Source organism: Limanda limanda, chromosome 12 (genome assembly GCF_963576545.1).
Source record: "Limanda limanda chromosome 12, fLimLim1.1, whole genome shotgun sequence".
NCBI lineage: Eukaryota > Metazoa > Chordata > Actinopteri > Pleuronectiformes > Pleuronectidae > Limanda > Limanda limanda.
Window position 1 is genome coordinate 17,017,455 of NC_083647.1, and position 21,799 is coordinate 17,039,253.

Consider the following 21,799-nt stretch of genomic DNA (forward strand, 5'->3'; position numbering starts at 1 on the left):
TGACTTCCTGCGGTTTCAGTTAGACAGCAAATGACAAACAGACACATGAACATCCGCCCATTCACAAACCCATAGAGTCTGCCAACCCGTCAAATGTGAAACTCTTAAACTCAAATTTCATTGCCTTGAAATAATTGTATTATTCTTAGTTTGTTTTATGTTTGTGTAGAAAAGTGTAGAATATGTGAAACATGTTTTTATTCTCTGTCTCTGCTTGTGCGAAGCTTTAAAGGTCACATGACTTGTATTCATTACTTACTGAGCATGTTGCGGTCCTATTTTACTCCCTAAGTAACTATATGTAACTTATTATTTAAAGTATCCATGACATTCAAAAACCCAGAATTCTATTTCAGTTCAGCTCGGTTTCGGTTTAGCTCAAGTACAAAACAACACAATCTGTTCTCCTAATCAGGGCCTCCATCCTGTTTGCTCCTGTGTCTCTGGTGGAGTGTTTTACATGTTTACAGTGTCAGTGACCTCTGACCCCTGGACACAGAGGGCAGCAGTGCAGCAGGGCAAGTCACACTGGACATAAATTTGTGTGTTTACATCGACAACAAGAGGATTGCCTAAACTTGTGTTTTTGGCGGCCGATATTCAGCAGCTAGAAATTTCTAATTCCAATATATCGATAAAGCAGTGATTTTCTAAGATCCAGATCAAGGAACTTATTTACACTTTCTTTAAGATTTTCAGATAGGATGTTTATTTTGGCACAGATTTCTCAGACACTAATTTATGAATCTTGTTTAGGGCACTGATACTGTATTTGTGAGTGTTCACAGTTTGGTGCAGATCCAAATCAGGATTGAGTGAATTTTATATGGTTTTATATTGACACTGTTGGGCCTTGGTGGATGTTTGTGCCCTCTCACCGCCTGTACAGTTTTGAATGCATCCACGCCGGGAACAGCTAGTGGTCAGAGGCATTATGTTTTCGGTTTTCCATCTGCCTGTCCCATCCTCGTAAAGACAATATCTCAAGAATGACTAAATGGAATTTCACTTCCAAATATTCACTTGGACTCGTGGATGAACTGATTCGATTTTGGTAGCCAAAGGTCAAGGTGTCAGAAATACATAAACGGCACTGGTTGGCGGAGACATACGACGGCAGTGCGGTAATTCTAATTATACAAGATCGTGTTTTTGACGAGGATTCTCTAAATAACAGTCAAAAATCCTTTTTCATTCCATTTTTCTGTGGAGCAAAAACCGAGTAATGCAGATGCTGCTGTGTCTCACTTTCTTCCAAACATTCGGTATCTTCACTGTGTAAACACTGCGGTTTCTTTTATGAACTGACATATGCTGATATGATACAGGATATCTGCAGTTGGCCAAAATTGGTCAATTCATCACGCCGTCCAAGTTTTTCAGTCTAGCCCTACCTGACCTGATTAAATTCTCTGTAATTTAGATGATTACTGGTGTAAGTTACTAGACATGGACGAGACCCCGGACGGCCTCTAATCTGCACCATCACCTGCCATGCCAATAACTACAAACACACTATAATTGATTCAGCTGGTTTTTGTGTCATTTCGGGTGAGCGCTGAAACAGAGAGGTGCTGGGGAGATATCCGCTGGAACGAGGGAACGTAGAGAGCCCTGCAACCCTCTCTCTGCTCTGGTGAGCATCCACTTGGCTCATTTTCGTCAAAGAAGATACCGAATCCCTCCGTGCCTGCGTTATTTTACATGTTGTGTTTTCATTGAACTGACTGGACCTAACCCGCTCCAGATCTCCTCTTGGCCCGATGGCCGGTATTTTCGGGTGCTGCTGTTTTTAAATAGAGCATCTAATATCTTTCCCGTGCTTCCGGGTCTCGATCGCAGTAGCAGTGACCGCCCTGCGCGTTTGTGTGGTGCTGTTCCCTGATGGAGAACATGCTCTAATTTACCATTCAGCCTCTAAGATCAGGAGCGGAGCTGCAAAGCTTGGATTTGGCTTCGAGTCAGGCTTCAAAGTCACATCTGCAATCGGGTCATAAACGGAGAAGCCGAAACATTTTGTGTATCCGTCGAGCCACGTTCAGGTCAGATACTGTAACTCCTCTGGATTTTCTCTCTCTCTCTCTCTCTCTCTCTCTCTCTCTCTCTCTCTCTCTCTCTCTCTGCTTCTCTCTCTCTCTGCTTCTCTCTCTCTCTCATCCTGCCGTGCCCGTCTCACCCTTCCTTCCTCCTGTCTCTGGCATTTCTCACCCCACCCTCCCCCATATTTCCCTCTCGCTTCTTATCGTGCCCTCTTGTACAAGCAGAGTGCTTTAAGCCCCGGCAACAGGGCTCTTGATGTAGAGCGACAGGGTGGTGAGGAGAGACCTAGACTAGGCTGTGAGTTACTGGGCTCAGGCGGGAGACGGAGGGTTTGTTATTTTAACAGCCCAGATTTTCATCATGAAACTTACCATGATATTCACATAAACGTTCATCATGAGGAGAATCATTCACCTCCCCAATCGTAACCTTGACCTCATTGGCTCGTCTGCAAAGTGTCAGGTTTCATCAGTCATTTAAATTGGCAAATTAAGTTTTGTTGTCTGTGTGTCGCAGATAGTTAAACCTGACATTTCACAGTATTAATATATTAATTAAACAGGTGAACATGCCTTCACATATAGTCTTGTTTGTACGTAACGATCAACATCTTGCTCTGTTGTCTTTTTTTCACCTTTTCTCTCTCTCTTTTAGTTTGTGTGTTTGTCCTCCTGTAAAAGCTGAAAACCACGAGGAGCCACTTGTTTCATCTTAAAAGTATAATGAGTTCTGACTGTTTACAAATGACTGGAAGAACACAGTTTAGTAGGTATCCCCATCCCATTAATGAAATAGTTACTAAACCATAGTTCCTTATCCACTCTTCTGCTGAAATGCAGCACTGCCCTTCGTTTCTTTACCCGTTTTCCAGAAGTGGCGCAAAAGGAAAAGGGTGAAAGAAACTGGGAAAAAAGTAACATAACAGCACAGGAAACGACAAACCGAACATTATGGGATGCCGGTTTTCTTTTTCTTGGAAAAAGGGGGGAAAAAAGTTAGGCCAAGCATCAGGTCTCCACCATCTTGTGGCTTCCACTGCTGCGCCAGCATCCATCCTCTGCAGTCATCCATACACACACACACACTCACAGAGAGAGAGAGTACTTGTTACACATTCACATACTCAAACTAGCAGTAACCCAACATGAAGATGTGGTTGAGGCATTTTGATTGGACTCCTGCCCTTTATTAACTACAGTTCATGAGGCAGAAGAGCTTCGGACCCAGAACTTCCAACTTACACCCGAAACGTGAAGTGCAAAGAAAAAAGGGGGGATTTTCTTTCCTGCCTTCATTCTCTCTTTCATGGAGGGAACAAAATGTACTAAAGGCAGCAGGCAGCAGGAAGAGAGTGGCTAAAGCCCTAATGATATGGTATATGATTGTAACCTTGGTGTGTGTGTGCGTGCATGCATGTGTGTGTGTGTGTGTGAGAACACAAGCAGAATGGATGAACCTCTTCAACAGAGTTTCACTTACAAGTCCGTTGGTATTGGTCATTAAAGCTCGTCCCTCCTCCCTCTCTGCTTCCCCTCCTCTTGAGCTTTGACCAACTCTCTTTTTATTGGTACCATTGTGTTGTCCTCTGTCTGTTTATTTCACACAACGTACACACAAAATATATAAATCAGCAACACCAACTGTAAAGCAAGACAATCTAATATAAGAAATTATTGGAAATGAGCATTCATTCACAAATCGGTTAAAGTTTGTATCCACAGGTTTCAACTAAACCGCAGCTCCGTAGCACAACCTGGTTGAATCTCTCCTTGTGTACTGTAGAAATAAGACCAGAAGGGAACCCACAAGTAAATTTTTGCTTTGTTGTGATTAAGAAAAGATTTATTATGTAAGTGCCCCCCATTCACATATTTTCACAATACAAAATAAATGAGTGAAATGGCCTTGAAACTAGAATTTCCTCAATGTTGTTACAGCACAGCCATTCTCTTCAGGTCCCCTTCTTTTTGCGTTTCTAATGTGATTCAGTTGTGCATACAGTGAGCAACACATTTGATGTTAATTAATTTTAAAGTGTAACCATTGACTACCGGTGAGCTCGGTGCCTCGGTGCCCTGTGTCTCGTAGCAGCAGCAGACTTAATAATTCAAGGAGTGAAAGGTCAAGCTGGAAACTTCCTGTCCACGCAGGTTTCAGGAAGTGGAGCGCATCAGAGTCGCTCAGTGTTGAGCAGCCAATCACGGCTTGGTGATGCTGTTGTCAGTGTTTAATTTATAAGGTTATAAGAGTTTAGATACAGATGACAACCTGCAGTCAGATGTGGGTCAGGTAAATCACAAGATTCATGCAAAAGACAAACAGGAGAAAGTGTTGAAAGCTAAGAATCCATCTAATGCTAAAAGCAAACTAAAGCAAACTCTTAGAAACATTCTTACATCTTCTCTGTGTCCTCCCCATCGAACCCAGACAGTGTCCTGGTTTGGAATGAGTTTGGGCAGAGAGAAGGTCCAGGAGTCTCCGTCAGTGGCCTGGTTAAGAGTATTCAAGGCACAGCGAGGGACTGGCAGTGCCCTGGTTATTCTGTCATTAGGAATGTGTCGGCATAAAAGGGGCCAGTTTCGCTGCCTCACAGCCCCTGACCCCCCTTCAGGTTTTCCACAATTGTCAAACAAAGCACAGAACAGGGGGAAGAAACTCATGTGTTTGTAACGACCCAAGTTCAGAATAGCTCCACAGCCCACCTCGTACCTTATACCCCCCCCCTCTCCCTCTCTTCTTCATGTTTTCAAATTTATTCTTGGTCAAACAAATTCGGCTTTTTTCATGCTACAGTCAAACTTATTTGTGAATATCCACATGAGGATGGAGAACAGGAATATTAGGGTTGATGAGCACTTATTCACGTGGGTCAGGATTCTAAATGGAATTAATTTGCCGACCTAATACTCACAGCATTCATTTCTTCAACTGGGATTTCTTACCTCTCCCCTTTTCCTTTACCGGTTTTGTCTGTCATCTTTTCCTTCTCACCCACCATAGTTCAAATTCCTTCTGGTGCTGTCCTGACTGTAGCTAATGAGGCCCCAGTGATAAGTGAATCAGGTATGTTGATTGGTCGGGCAGAAGCAGGCCCTTGCCAGAGTCGCTTTGCACGCACTGCCACCCCGTTAAAGCGGCCACTTTGCCCTGCTGGTGTGCGTGTCGGAGACAGAGATGGAAGGGAGAGATGAGGGAGGGAAAGGGGGTAGAGAGCTGGCAAAGAAATACAAGGAGAATGAGAGGAGGGGTAGGCAGCCTGCCAAGACAGGAGTAGCCGGAGCTAACGAAACACAGTGCTTAAACAGGAGGAGAGTTGGCCAACTTCAAAAATCATCATATGTAGAGGATTAAAACCCAATGAATAAGCATATAAAGCCAAATTTATAAAAATCTAACTCAAAGGATATTTCATTATTATGTGGGACAGGACAGTAGGACATCAGTTCAGATTGGTGTCCTGGAGGATATCCTGCTGTATTCTGACATGGGCTCACTTTGACATTATCTAGAGTTTTCACCAGGCAGGAAAAGAAATGTCAGAGTTGTCTGGACTGATTCCAAAATTTGCATTCTCACATACATTAGAATAATTTCAGGAGCATATCCAGAGTTCAGTCTGAGCCGTATCTATTGAATTTTATTTGTTGCAAACGAGTATTTTTTGGTTTTAAAGGACTATATGAGAATATTTCGAGGTATTTTTACGCCTCTTGAAAAGGATCATCCATCAGCACTGGTTTGGATCACAGCGACCACCTCAAGACAACAGAGAAGAATTGGTCTACAGCTCACTTAACAAGCCACAGCTGGGCAGAGCAAATGCAGCACAAATTCCCTTTATTGACTAAGGTGTTCTGGCATGCAAGTGGACAGCTATGCTAGCCGTCTTCTCTCCAACATTCTTCCCCATTTGTCTTTTCTCCGGCTCCCTCTTCAATCCACGTTCTTTATTTCCAGTCTCGCACTGCACCAAACCACCAGACCTCATGAAAGTGAAGAATAATTAAAATCCTGCAGCTAAACGCTTTGAGCTGAGATTGTACTTCTTCATAAAGTTATCGTCGCCACATTGACTATCAAAGCTTATTGCCTTGGTTTATGTTCAACAAGACCTTTAATAAATTATGGGAAGAGTGGTTTGGGCTTTCTGCACCAAATGAAACGGTAGAAAATATATGAAGCTACGTCGGAGTAAACCATAATGGCCAGTTATACCTTGTTATATACCATGTACACACATAGTTCATGTAGATAAAAAGAGTTGGTAAATTTACGTCTGGGATTGATGTTTTTACAGTGTTTAAAGTTATTTAATGTGAGAGAAAACTACAGTAGTCTTTATGTGTCTTGGTCTGTAGCATTTAGGAAGGCAGTCTTTTGAACATGGTGCTGTATGGGAATAGAAAGAGGAGACATATAGTGTTGGCTGGCCGTCATGGCGGTCGATAAGTGATGATGTGTGCAGATGTTGATTATGTTCTAACCCCATGGGTCAATTATTTTCCCTCTTGATCAGTGCTCCCAAGAATGACTTGGTGGGGGGGAGCGGAGGACCATGAGCGCCTGCTTCCTGACTTATACATGAGACAAAAGCATCTGCATTGATTTATGGAGGCCATGCTGACAGGCAGACTGCTGTGTGCTAATAATCTATGTTCTCATTACATACATCCAGGGTTCACTGATGGGAGCTGGCTGTAGAAACCTAAATATGATCCAACCTCTGAGGCCTAATTGTACTGACTAGCAAGCCTCAATATTCTTATATGTGGCAAAGATGGGACTGAGTTTGTATTGAAGCTAATTTATGTATGCCTAAAGGGGCTGATAGACCTGCAAAGTGAAACCGTTTTCAGCATTTATCATCTCATCCATCCTGAGGGACCATTAATAGTGATGTGGTTACCACGGTGACGGCCGTGTATGTGTGCAGATTGGATACATGAAAGAGGCCGGTGCTATTGAGATTTGCTGCTTTCAGCAGAAGTGGGCAGGCATAAAGGAATCGATGCTGGATTTAACATTGGCGAGATGACAAAGCGTGTGTGTGTGTGTCTCTGCAGTCATTTGTAAACCCCCACACTCACACATGTTCTTCAAAGGACGACAAGGTGAAGAGTGGTGCAGTTCATGGTATTTGAGAAAAACAATTCCGTGTTTCCTTTTTGTAATGAGCCATAGAAGATTTGTTTGTGTATGTGTTAAAGTGAGTTTTTATGCTCCATGCGTTGGTGTTTGGCCTCATTTTGTCTCATGCTATGTGTCATAGCAATAAGATGGAACTGTAGAACCATACAGGGTGCTGACTGCGCTTATCTGCTACACGGTGCTGTCTGCTAATCCCTGTCTTCTCTACCTCTCTCCATTCTTCACTTAAGAAACCACATTTTGAGAATGCAAATGACTGTCATTGACAAATTAGAGATGACTAACTGTTGCTTCCTCTGTCCCTCCTACAGATGACAGATTCACCTTCTAAACACCACCCTGTGGGATCTTCAGAGTTTTAAAGCGACAGCCACTGGAAGAAAACAAGGCAGACCATCAAGAGAAAAGAGCTTTTCTTCAAGAGCCTGAAGGACTTGCTATCACTACCACACAAATGTGGACCATCCAAAACGGTGTCATCAAATTGTCTGAGTAACAAAATATATCTAACTGATTAAACATACAACTGTCTCGCCATGTCTGATTGTAAAGACATGACACATCGCCACTTGCGGCACAAGCTACAGAGTCTTGGCCGCAGACTGGATGAACTTGAAGAAGCCACCAACAATCTGCAGAAGTCTGAAGATGAGCTTCTTGACCTGCAGGTCAGTAGTGGTTCGTTGAGTTAAGTGAGGTAGAACAGAAATGCAATGCAAGAATAGATTAATGACTGACTGGACTCTTTCTCTCTGCACAGGACAAGATCATCCAGGCGGAGGGCAGCAACTCCTCCCTGCTTTCTGATGTGGAGGCCCTGAGGAAACGTCTCTTAAGGATCCAGGGTAAAGATGAGGAGGTACGCAAAGCTGAGGACCTCTGTCGCACTGTCAGGGAGAAACTGGAAGAGGAGGAAAGTCTTACACAGGAGCTAAAGGCCGATACTGAACGTCTACAACGGCGAATGGCCGAACTGGAGAAACTGGAAGAAGCCTTTGGGAAAAGCAAGTCTGACTGCAGCCAGCTCTGCCTCAGTCTAAACGAGGAGAAGAACTTGACCAAGAAGCTCTCTTCTGAGTTGGAGACTCTCAAAGCCCGTTTAAAGGAGATGGAGGGGTCTGAGACAAAGCTTGACAGAGCAGAGATGGCTTTAGCTGTGGAGCTTGAAAAACTCAAGGGATTCACCCAGACCTTTGTGAATGAGCGTAAGAGGCTACTAGAGAAACAGAGAGAGGACGAGAAGAGCATTCTAAAGCTGACAGAAAAACTGGCGCACCAGAAAAATCGCCTTAGCATGTCTCCAGATACTGGCCGGCCAGATTTCATGCGGTCACGAATTGAGGATGAGCTGTCATCCACAGGGCTGCTCTCAAGTAAACTGGGTGGTCACAGGAAGAACCTTGACTACTGTAAGCTGCCAGTTGACAACATCAGTCTTATGAACAAATCTGAAAATGAGAAGAACAGCGGCACTGAAGGGTCGCAGGAAGAGGACAACAAGGTGAAAGAGTTGGCGCAGGAAGTCGAGAGGCTGAAGAATCGCCTTAAACAGCTGGAGATAGTGGAGGATGATTTGAAAAGCTCAGAGTCCAAAAATGGAGACCTTCATGAGAAGTTCCAGATGGAACGAAACCGGGCTCACCAATTAAGTGAGCAGGTGGAACAGCTCAGGACACAGCTGTGTGGGAAAGCTGGGATTGGAGGAAATGGAATCAGTAACATAGATAAACATGGCAATGGAAGCAGTAACATCTGCCCCCCGAACGTCCTGGAGAATGGCAAAGCTGAGACCGAAGAGATTATGGTGAAGGGTGGTTTCAGACAAGAGAAGCCTAAATATAGGAGTGCTGCAGCTGTCTCAGAACCAAGCTCCCCTAAACACAGGAACAGGGAGCTCTCTCCTCAGCATAAAAGAGAGACTAAGCTGAGGAGCAAAGAGCTGAGCCACTCTGAGGAAAGCTCTCCTAAGTCTGGGAGGAGAGCCCTTAGTCCTTCTTCCAAGAGCAGGAGGACACCCAAACCCTTAACTACTGCAATGTCATTCGATAACGGGATACGAGACACGGGACGAGGAACCGAGGAGAAGTCGCGAGGATCCGCGTTCAGCTCCGTAAACACACCTGCTAGTGATATTAAAAAGATGTCTGTTCTTAGTCGCTACCCTCCAGCTGCTAATGCCCAGAAGCCACTGAGGACAACTCACAAGCAGACTGATGGGGAGACAAAAAAGAGCAGAGTAGGAAAACCTTCAAAGTTGTATGTTGGTAGTGATAGTGAATCAAACAACTCTGACGTAGTGCCTGAAAGCTCCGGTAACATCAACAGTCTCTCTGCACTAGAGAAGGACACAGCGTCTGCCTCAGACCAGGAATCAATCGACCAGGTTCAGGAATCTGCCTCTGTTGCGTCCACGCTGTCCAAAGCCAACGGATCATTCACAGCCTACAGATCTCAAGTCACTCCTCTGCCGACCAGTGACCATGGGTCAGAGGGTCATTCCTCTGCCTCGGAAACAGAATCTACGGGCTCAAGACCATATGAACCAGAGCCTGTGACTGAGACAGCTGCTTCAACCCTAAGCAGTAGGACTCCAACCTCCAGATTTCCTAGATACACCCATGTCCATGACTCAAATTCAGAGGGCTCTTCCTCCAGGAGTTCATTTGATGAGGAGCTCCACAGCAGGGCACAGTTTGCAGAGGGGGGCCACCAGGGGCCAACGCATACTCCGTCAGGGATTGAGATCCAGCGAGTGTGCAGCCCACGTGAGGGGCTGAGGACAAGAGCTGTCATCAAGCCCGCTATTGTTGAGAGCGATAGAAAGGAAATTATGATTTCGGAATCTTTGTCTACCAACGGCAAACCCAAGATCTCTACCAAACCAGTTGTGACCACGTCTAGTAAAATGACCAGCAGTATAACCATCTACCCCAATGACCCAAGCTCTTCCAGAACCAGCAGCCGCAGCAGCAGCGTGTGCAGTGAACCCATGCCTGTCAAAGAGCGACACACCTCCACCAGTAACATCCTCATAGGTATGTTTTGACGATTCATTAACTAGTGTTGGTTCAGCGAACACCAGACTTCCTGACACACATACTGTACAACCTGTATGAAGCCTGATGTCAGATATACTGACCTGGTATTTTGAGTATCCCATAATTCAGCACTTCAGTTCACATAACGTGAAGTTTTTTGAACTGGAGAAGTATAATTATATGTTATATGATATGGGATCATTTAAGTGCCAAATGGTGATTTATATTCAAATAGATTGCAAATTTTTAAAAAACTGTAACTTGCAAATATATAAAACTCACAGCTCGGCAAGGGTGTAATTGAACAAAATACTAATGTCAGCTTGCTTATATGCTCAGTACTGCTTATTATGTTGTTATTAATTGTTAACTCCAGGATCATTGAGCACAAAATACTGACTCACTTAGTCATATATAGAATCCCATCACTGGCATGGCTAAAATGTGGTATTATGAAGGATATTACAGTACTGTTTTGTCTGTAAAATGTTTTGCTGAGAAAATATTAAATATATTTTAACAATTGCCAGGTCCCGCCAGTGAGCACCGTGGCAGCATTTCCGTCCCATATGAGTTCTCCATCCCCAAGAGTGAGATCGCTCTGCGGCCGTGCCAAGACCCGGACTACGGGTCGGACGAGCACAGTGATTCCTCATCAAAGTCCAAGCTCCACAGCATCTCCAGAGTGGAGACCAGTCATCTGTGCTGCCAACGCAGCAACTTCAACCTCCAGTCACCGGATCCCACATCCGCTGACTGGAGGCCGAGCCAAGAAGAGAGTGGACCAGATATGAAGAATGTGACTGTGAGAAGCACCTGGAGGACCAGAAGCCCTGCCTCAGTGGATGAGGTGGGTCGAGGGGCGACGAGGACGATGCCAGATGGTGGATCTGAAGACGAGGCTGAAGCTGTAACAACATGGAGAGCTTACCGGGCAACTACCACACTGGATACGGAAGAAGCATTACACAGTGCTGTTGGGAATGCTGCGGCGCAGAAGGGAGCCAGGCCGACTCCTGCAGAGGTGAAAGACAGATTACATTTATGAGACAACATTAAATTCGAAAAGAAAAGGAATGTTCTATTTCATTGATGCACAATGTTGCTCTTCATGTTTCCCCTTATCACAGGTCTACATGCGGAGAATCAAGAGTGTGGTTCCAAGCACTAAAGAATCAGAGGAACAACTCATGCGCAGAGGGAAGCGTTCTCCGTCTCCCGCTCTGGAAACCGGCGGCATGGGGAAGACTGTGCCCCACGCGCCGGTCACCTCTCAGTCCTGGGGGCGATCATACACCCAACAACCACCGGTGAGACAACCAACTGAGAGTTTGTGCTCTTTTCTGCTCTCACTAGAAGTAAAGGTGACAGCACCCGCTCAGTCTACGAACTTTACATTACATTCTAAACAATTGTGCAAAGCAGAAAACAGCTGTCAAAACATTTTTTTTTATTGCTCTGTGTTTTGACTATCGGAAGGAAAGCTGGTCCCATTAAGAAAACACCAACAGAAGCTACTAGAAAAGAAAGACGTTTGTCTGTTTGACGTCTTTATTATGACAAATGTTTCCTTGTGCAGGACTGAAACTTTTTTAGGCTTTTGTTTATTTAGAACGCAAGTGCAATTCACTGATAGTATTGTCTTGCCCTTCTCATTCATTGTAAACTTCTCAAACCTGTCTTGCCAAAGGTAAACATGCTCCCAAGCTATTACTGTATATGTGGCTTTTAAAAAAAAGTCTCTGCCAGATAAGGATTTCCGTACAGGTGGTGGTTATGATGTGTAACCGTCTGCAAGTAGTTTTGTCTTGAAGATAAAAGGTCAGAAAGTGCAGCCGCAGGCCTCAGCTCCTGGTGTGTCCACTTTGCATGCAAGCTCAGCTCGTATTTTTCCCTGACGCCAGGCTCTGCGACTTCAAGCTTAGCACAGCACTTCTGTAGGCCCCACTCCTGCTGCCCCACTAAGGACAAAGAGAAAAGGGTGGGACAAAAAACAGAAGAGGGTGGATGGAAATGAAAAAGACCTCAACAGGGGGAAAAGAAGGTTAGGAAAACCTCACGGAGAAGAAAATAGCTTTCTTGTATTTAAAATGCGCAACCACATTATAGTCTGTGCCGCTGCCAGGCTGCATTTCTGTTCAACACAAACATTACTGAGGACTTAATACTTACTAGTATATGTGTTTTGTTTACTGTTCCACAAACGACTCTCTTTTGCACACACGTGTTAATCCACCACTTTCCAAGAGCTTTGAATTGATGTTTTTATCTGCAAATAGTTAAACTCAGACATTTTCTTTTCACATCTAACATGGCAACACCGTAAACACAACCTGATACAACACTCTGATTGTGAAGCTGCGTTATAACTAGAGTCTGACCGATAATATTGATAATATTGGCTTATTGTAGTTATGAGCCTTACAGGCAAACCCATATCATTGTTTATAGCCGTTTTTAGACATGACCTGTGGAGGAACTTTCTCTGCAGTTTTCTTTTCATACATGCGCAACACAGCGTGGTGGGGGGGGGGCTTCTCTGCTCAAACGGGTTCACAACAACAACAAATCCTCCGCAGGATTGAGGTGAGGGGTCTTGCAGAGGCAGGAAGTAATGTATTTATTCTGCGGCCAAAGTCATATGACTTTGTTTACAGCACATGGACACTGGCGTCAGCTCTTATCATCACAAACTCTCTGGACATCTTTGTCGGGGTCTTCTAAGTGTGTGGCTCCGCAATTTCCCCCGGAGATATTTGTTTTCTGTTTGTTTTTTCTTTTTGTTTCTGTTGCGTGTTCACATGTGAGAGTGTGCACATATGTAGGACTTAATTAATGGAGTGTGAAGGTTTACACAGGTCCTCAGAAAGATGTGGTGAAAGCTACTAATGACGTATGATGTATTGTAAGATGGGCAAAGACGACTCCATGGCTACAATAACATGCCAGTCTGTCACTTTGACTAACTAGAGGGGACTGGAGGCCTTTGGGTAAAATCCCCCTATAAATAAACTGCATGTTGCCCAGGAGACAGACACACATACACATCACACACATGCATGCAAAGTGACTGTGGTCTCATCCATCATATTTGGTCTCACAAGGGCAGTAAAGCTACTGAGGAGGAATTCCTTTAGAGAGTCAACATCAAGGACTTTACTGTTATCCAACTCAATACTGACTATTAATCCTCAACATTGTTTTTGTTCTTAAAAATTATCCCAAAGTACAAAAGTCTGACATCAAATTCCAGGTCAAATTTATATCACTGCTTTAAATCACTGTTTTAGTCTTTGATTCATGCAGATATCCCTGCAGCTGCTGGTGTTTTGAATTAACTGACATCTTACAGTCAATATTTAAGAATTTTTGTTGAAAACATGTTATTATTTTAGATTTAACCTCAGCCAAGGATATTTTGTTTTCATTGGCCTTTTGTCTTTTAGCTAGATTAGAGCTCTTAATGAAAAAAATCAGGCATGTGTAGGAAGCTAATCCGATCCAAATGTATCCGATGTCAATACACGTATGATCAAGTGGCCAGTCAGGCTTAGCAGAGTTGTGTCCTCTCCTAGTCCCCTTCTAGTTTAACTAAGATCTTGGTAAAGATAACAAATGACACTAAGATAAAAAATATGTCGACCTTTAGACAGATCTACTTTCCTCTTTCATACTGTGACAGCTTGCCAAGGCTGAAACAAACATCTGTCCTTCGCACTCCTTCTTTCTCCATGTCTTTAGTTCTCCCATCTCCAGTCAGCTGAGCCACTGTATGAAATGAATGCAGCTGAAATGACTGCATCCCACGCAGTAGCCTCAATGGGCTCGATCAAACGTGATCATATCTTCTTCCTGACCCTGTTCCACATGACTCATCCCTTATATCCCTGCTTACCCTGGAACTAGTCTATCAAACCAACCCCTGCCCTGAAGCTGATGTGGTAAATCAGCCGTGGCCGGATGAACTCTGTGTTTCTTGTCGCTCCTTCAGTGTTTTTTGTCAGTCACGCTTTTTTTGTACTTTATTATGGGGATTTCCTAAACCCACTTGGTCGACTCTGTGGTACCGTAAAACCTTGTTCATCCTGATGCTGGATGCAAGAAGTAACCGCTTTACTCGGATAGAAATCATGAGCGAAAATTGCTACAGGGCAAAAAAAAAAAAAAAAAACATACCTCAGATCGTAATTGGGCTCTGAAGCATTCCTTGGAGCAGAGCCGATCATCTTTTTGGTTTGGACTGTCAGAACATTTCAGTGGTCTGAACGGCGTCCATCCTCAAGAGGTTTGGATACAGCTGCAGTTTGGACAGTGGGAGGTTGGGATTACTTTGTGATTGCAGTGTCAGAGGTTGCGAGAAAAGAGTTATATTATTACAAGTTTTACAGATGGAAACGTTTAATATGATGGGGAGAGGAACGGAGCCAATCATCATTAACAAACATCCCACTGATCATTGTTTCACTAGGTATCTGTACTCCTATCTTTGGCCGAATCACAATATATCAACGTTTGTTTGAATTTAAATGGCTGCTTTGAGGATATGTAATTATTGTGTTAGACTTTTGGAATAATGTTCGAAGAGCTGTCCTGACCTTTCACATCAAACGCTCCAGGGCACTGAAAGAAGAGAAGACTGCAGTCAGCTTACTGTCGAGCAGAAAGACACACTATCGATCAATTGTATTTAAGGAGGAGACAACACTCCCAATTCCTTTAAGTCCCCCGGAGCAGCCTGGGCAAACTAGCTTATTGATTGATCCGTCTTTTTTAACCCAGTGTCTAAATTATCAGGATGTCATTTATTCAACACTTTATGAGACTGAGATTTTTTTGTATCTATTTAAAGGTCATGCTCTTGTCATCATGGCCTGAACCCATAGGTGCTGTTTAACCTTGACTTTATTTTTGGACATGTTAGACGCATTAGTTAGATTGCCATTCAATTTTGTTTAGATGTTCATGTTCCCCAGAGGATGAATCCTAATGACTGTTGATCACTTTTGATAGATCCTTGTGACTTTTTCCCCCAATAACTTTTTGCATTTGAGCAGCACTTGAAGGTGAATGAGTACATATACTTCACTTCTTCCCGTTATTCCACGGAACCCCAAGTACAGTTGCCGCCATCTTTCGTTTTGAAGTCCTTTGGAGCTAGTCTGTGCTGTAGCGATTGTGGTTTGGAGCGATCAAGGGCAAATGAAACTATGAGACAATCAAGATGATTTGGCTTCACGTCCATCTTTATATTGTCTGTGGTACAGATACATAGACTCTGATAGAACTGGTAGCAGAGAAACACACTGGAGGCCAAATTCAGAAATGAGGTGTTAAAACGGGGATTTCTTGCTTTCTGCAGTGGTCACTCCACACCTCAGAGTGCAGAACAGAACAGCATTGTAGTGCTTCCTCCCTGCTGTAGCTGGAGGAAACCTCAGCCCGTACATGAATGAGCTGTGAACTTATGTTTGGCTGGCGACAGCGGGGCCGATATGGCTGATGAGCAAGATACCAAAACATCCTTTGTTGAATCAAAGACCAGTTAGGTAAAGTGTGGGATCAGAGTTACTCTACTGTTCACCATTCGCCTGATGTGACCCAGACATGAAAAAAAGAAAACCTCTGGAATAACAGTGCGATATGAAAGGCAATAAATAGAAGGCTTTTATAAATAATAACCAATAGACACACACACACACACATATTTGACCTTTTCTGAAACGTTTCACCTGGAGCGTCGAGGGCACTGTCTTGCTGGAGAGCAGATTTAAGAGCTGGGGTTGGCAAGACAACACGAATCCTGAAAGTAGGGCGTGAGACCAAGGGCAGACAGATTTAGAGCAGGGATATAATTTGTCCTGACATGCTACTTGTGTTATTTCTCAAATTGGCTGGCCTTCGTTCGGCATCGTAAAATGGAGTCCTCTCACAGTTTCTGTTTTGGTTTTCCAGGCGAATTATTGGAAACTTTTGCTGGTCATTCTTAAAATGAGAGCTTTTGTGTTGTTTTTTTTGTCTTAAAGCTCCTAAATGCTTGGGCTGAATGAATGAAGGATTTAAGTATCTACACATAAAGAGTAAAACATCCTTCATGAAGGGTTTGACAATTTTGGAAAAGAAGCTTATTCGCTCTCTTTCTGAGAGAAAGATGACAAGATCGAAACCAGATACACTGAATGTGTGTACAGTAAATATTACACACCCAGCGGTACTGGTCGGCAGTTTTTTTTATCTTTGGAGATAAGATGGAGGCAGAGGCGGATCGAGGACTTTTCTGAATTGGGGGCCGTTAAGGGGCCACAATTTACACCAAGTGAGGGGCCAATTACCAATGTGCAAAATTCGTGTACAATTTCCGATTCAGTAATGTGCACGTTTAATTTCTTGTTAGCTTTGAGCAAAACCACAAATTATTGAATAAATTGTGAAAGCACATTGTATACTTTAAAAAAAATGAAAAATAAAATAAAAAAATTATAACAAACTTTCATAGTTGTTAGTTTCAGATTCAGTATCTTCCCTTAGAGGCAGGCATGTTTTTTCCCTCCTTTCCAGTGTGAATGCTTAGCTAATTGCATGATTCATATTCATACTTTATATTCAGTGTACAAGAGGTGATAATCTTTTATCTTCTTATCTCAGTCTAATTCCAAAGATTAATTTAACATGACTTCTGTTTTTTTATGATGTAAAAGTTCTGTACCTGACAGTGCTGCTTCTCTTAGTTCTACCTTTCTCTTATGTTGTCAGGTCATTCTGTGCTGCCAGAAATGATTTACTGACGCTGGCATATTAATGTGTTTTTTTTGGTCAAGCTGAACATGTGAACAGGAGCACGTCTGTGATGACTGTGGCTCTCGATGTTTCCGGCAGATTTCCTCTGCAGTGACACATGAGGTTACTTCACATCCTTTCCTCATGTATTACATTCTGACAGCTGACATTTATCTTGTCCTAATACTTTCAACACTTCCAAAGAAAAGTTCTCTCTCTTCGCACGGCAAATTTCTTCATTTTCGTGGAGCCACAAATCTGTGAAAGGCTGTGTGGTTGTATTTTTCCTCCAAGTTTTTATTTCCTTAAGTATTTTTATTCACTTTTCTTATATCAGGTCTGTTACAATGTGTTTGATAGACTGCACAGGCCTCCTCTTGAGGGTAAGAGGAGCACTGCCAATGCGTTATATGGCATTCCCTCTGAAAGCCCATGCTCTTGCAGCAGCTTACCATAGAAGGAGAATATGCCACTCTGCCATTTCCTCCCCCAGTGACGTGAGCAGGAAGTGACCACACTGAACACGCCCCTTTGGCAGTGTTCGCCGGTGACTGATTTCCTGTCTGTTACCCCAGGAGACTGAGGAAGGCAGTCCAGCAGGGCTCCATTAAAGCCAATTAGCGAAAATGCATTCGTAAAAACTGCATTCGAAGCCAACTCCAACCCACCAAATGTCACTAATTATGGTGCTTTTTTTTATTTTTTAAAGCTGAAATTACAGGAGCAGGGTGCTGTAGGAACTGCAGCGTCATCTAACTCTCACTTTCTCAGCGCGGGGTTACTGAGGTTGTGAGAGGAGGACGTGCTGTTGTAGTCACCACAGACTAGTAACATGGGGTTTGTTTTCTAGTCAGCCCACCAAATTATAAATCTCTCAGTTTGGGGCATGTTTGGGGCTTTCGGTCGGGGATTTTTTCCCCTGGCAGGAGACCACATGGCAGACTTTCCTTGTCACACACCAGTTAACATAAACAGCATGTACTTAATGCCCACATAATAGAGAAAAGTCCAAACACGGCCTCAAACCATCCAAACAAAATGCCCCGGAGCTCCCATACATAGATCCAGGATATGGGATTGAAAGAGCTCTGTTTGCGTTTCTGACCAAACCAATGCTAACAACAAGGGTTTCATCTACTTTCTTTCTCTTCTAACCCTTCCAGGCTGCTGATAGCGTAGATCCCACTCCGAACTCCAGCCACAGCCCGGCCTCCTGGAGACGAAACCCTCCCAGCGGCGACCCGCAACACCTGGGGAGCTCTTACGACCGGGTGGCCAAGACAGCAGGAGCCTCCTCCAGAGGAGGGGAGCCGTGGTCCAGTCGGGGTCAAGGGTCGGTGGCCAAAGCAGAGGGGAGGAGCGGAGCAGGGAGTCGACCATGGAGCCATCGTCCGTCTGAATATCAATAGACCGGGTCTGAACAGGACTTCAGCAGGAAGGAGGACAGGTCGGTTGGTCTCTTGTCTCATTTCTCTTTCCTTCTCTTCTCTTCTCCTCTGACTCTTGAAACTCAGCAATTAAAGGCAGCCAATGTTAATTACCCGTATCATAATGATGTCACTTCTCCTAAGAGGCTTCCCTGGTGCAGCAGCGTTATAGTTCGAAAAGTAGAGTGACCCCCAGCAAACCTAAGCTGTTTTCAGACGTGAATTCCAGAAAATGTCCTGAGTCTGATCAAAGTATTTCAAGTATGATGAACTCAGTAGGTTCAGGGTCAGACGAGTTCATAGGAAATGTCTGGAGACTTCAGAGAACATGTTACAGGCAGGACAGGACCTATAAGTTCCGCTGAAATCAGCTATAGAGAGAAATCCATGGTAATATTTCACTATAATTGACTGTAATCACTAAATATTCTCCTAAAATGATGCCATTCGGTAGTAATAAGGCAAAATTAGAAATTCCCTGAAGAAAAAGCTCAATTTATACTAATTTAGATATACTTAATTATTCATGCACCAATCAAAAGGATCTCTGTAAACGAACTGTAATAATTTGAAGTGGAAATATACCAGTTGAACAGAGTCTATTTCCTCCCTAATTACTGCTAAATGACCTTGTTGCTTCTGGCAGTATTGCTATGGAATTGTGGAAATAGTTTTGAAGGAAGATGAATAGTTGTGGTAAAATCTAAAAGTTTAAATAAGGTCTTTTTTATGTATTTTTCCTTAACAGCACTCCATTAAGCCCTCCCTGGCAAAAGCGGAGCCAAACACCGGTTCTCCCATCAACTAACGGCTACACCTATTACCACCATCTCCCACAGACGACATCTGCAGCTTTGATCACGAGCAAAGACAAGACAAAAAAAAAAGTTTCAGCCGTATAAAGAGCAACAAACCACGGATTTGACCTTGAGAGCACACACACTGTCATGTGAGCGGCTCTTCCCATCCGGAAACCTTCTCCGTCCCCAAAGAGGCATAAATGGAAAGACCTGTGCCTGTCCAGCGTTTTGGAGGTCGCCTCACCAGCCCACGTATCCTCTTCTGCTCCTTGCCTTGGATGTATTATAGTGTAATCCCAGAATTTGACAAGGGAGAGGCTGGCATGCTGGTGGACGGCTGGAGAGTATATATTTTTTTGTGCGTGCCAGAGAGGGTTTGAAGAGCGTCAGAGGAAGAAGGACTCACAACATTGAGAAGGCCTTTCTCCCAGAACCGCCACAGCTGGATGTGTCGCTTTGGAATCACAATTTTTGAAACTTTCAAACTGCATTTATCAGCAGTAACATGTTTAATCTTCATCTGAAAGGGGGCTGGGATCTTCATGCTGAATGCTTCACAAACTAAAGGATCTGTACTTTAACTGTGACCAAAAACAGAAAGCGAATTACCCTCTTTGCAGACCCCATTCACATTTTCTCTGTGGGCTCAGTTTTATTTCAGTCAGACCATCTACTTTCTTTTCATGAGTTTATTTTACATTCAAACCATACAAACACATGCACATTTCTAGCATTAGGGGTTATTTTTAACCATTTTCCTGGCATGCAGTGACCTCAAACTGGATTCAAACTTCATTCTTAAATGTCGAGTGAACCCTTGCATGTTTAGAGTCAAAAGTAAAAAAAATGGAGAGCACTTGAGAGAATGCGACTTGGCATACATTACACTCTGCGTCTCTGCCACACACACACACACAATTTCTGACAGACTGGGACCTTACTTATGCTTTTTGCCATTTTCACCAGTTGTTTTAATGCTTTGTAATTCGCTTCCTGTTCTGCATCGTCCTTTTCCTCGTTGTCTGCTTAATCATATCAAGATAAGTAGTTTGCACGTAATAAAATGCAACGCACATGTATAAAAATAGAATGATTTTGGGTGGGAAATGGGGGGAGGGGGGTATTGTTTATAACCTTGAACCATGCTACAGTTTCCATGGTGCTTTGATTCACAACTTGTCCTGCTCCGTGTCTTTTAGAGAGAACGTTTAAAAGTGAACATTGGACTGTGGATTACCAGCAAACCTGGCCTGGCAGGTCGGACCTTTTTATTCAGTGCTGCTGTAAATACTGTGTGAACTCGCCGGCCAGTCATAGGAAAAACACCAGAGGGCCGGACTGGGAACATCACGAACTGGTCGGGCTCGCGTGTGTGTGACTGGGTTCGCCGTGCGAATCGTCCCAGCTTTCTTTCATCTGAAGAGGTTTATTATTTTTGCTATGTCATGATAATATCAATTTATGGTTTGTATGTTGGAGCGGTCTCTCATTGGTGGGGGGGGACGGGCCATAGCAGCGATGGGTTGCCACAAAAACGGATTTCACGGTGGCCAGTAATTAAATAAGTTGTGTTCTTCAAGGAAACCTCACTGTTATTTTCAGAGTTTGAGTCTTTCAACGTGTTCCTGCTGGATTTTAGGTTAAACTCACGGGTTTAACTGCAGATTGAAAGATGCTGTAGATGTTGATCCCAGAACAAAATGTACCCACAATGCAACGGAACGCAGCCGAACGCACCGAGCCATCACGGCAGCCTCGTCTTTCTCCTGAATGTCCTGTATGTCAAACGTGAGAACTCTGAACACGTGAGATCTGCTGACCAGCGTTTCCCTCTCTCTGCTGTTCTGTATCTAAGTGCTGTTGAGTGGAGATGTTCCGATACCATAATACCGAGTAGCGATCAGATACCAGTGCATTTGATATAAATAACAACTCATATAATGTATTTTAAAAGTTGTATGCTAACAAACAAAAACAAATACACAGGGAATGAAAACCATAGAACTTCTATTATCAGTCGAAAACGAACATAAATGTAGAAAAACACCACAATCACTTCCTTTAAACAGATGTGAGAGTGCGGCCCCAGTTTATAAAAATAAAAGATCTTTATTAGATTTTGTTTTATGAGATAGTGTCGTGCCAATCCCTGGGATCTGAGGTCTTGCTGACGGTGCAGATGCCGTTTCACTTGTGGGACTGACATTTTGCCAAATTGCTGACATTTTAGCGACACTACCAGAAATCCCTTCATCTCCGCCGCTCTTAAAAACAAGACTTGCCAGTGGCAGCGCAGCACAACTGCCGTTCTGGAGCGGTGAAGAAGACGGGGAAAAGAAAATGGCAGTATTATCGGATGAATCTAAATTACTTTAAACAGGTGGTATCAGGTTGTACCTCCAGCTGTATAGGAGGGATTTGTGAAGCTGGTATCGGAACATCTCCAGAGTCGGACCCTGCTGGGAATGATCCGTCTAAGTTCTCCTCTATTCCACCAGCCACCATGGTGCTGTGCTATTTATAACTCCATGTGGTCTGGGGCTTTTATTGTGAAGAGGTCTGCAGGAGAGGT

At 43.6% G+C, this 21,799-nt stretch overlaps 1 protein-coding gene across 1 annotated transcript in view; it reads left to right on the forward strand.

The window, feature by feature from the left end:
* luzp1 (leucine zipper protein 1) overlaps nt 1-20,320 on the forward strand; it is a 45,194-nt gene extending 24,874 nt beyond the window's left edge. The window contains exons 3-8 of the mRNA XM_061082595.1: nt 7,500-7,856; nt 7,949-10,223; nt 10,757-11,250; nt 11,357-11,536; nt 18,164-18,447; nt 19,176-20,320. Of these exons, the coding sequence (XP_060938578.1) occupies nt 7,725-7,856; nt 7,949-10,223; nt 10,757-11,250; nt 11,357-11,536; nt 18,164-18,409 (3,327 nt within the window). The 5' untranslated portion in view covers nt 7,500-7,724 and the 3' untranslated portion in view covers nt 18,410-18,447; nt 19,176-20,320. The remainder of the gene's footprint in view (nt 1-7,499; nt 7,857-7,948; nt 10,224-10,756; nt 11,251-11,356; nt 11,537-18,163; nt 18,448-19,175) is intronic.
* The last annotated feature ends 1,479 nt before the right edge of the window (nt 20,321-21,799 follow it).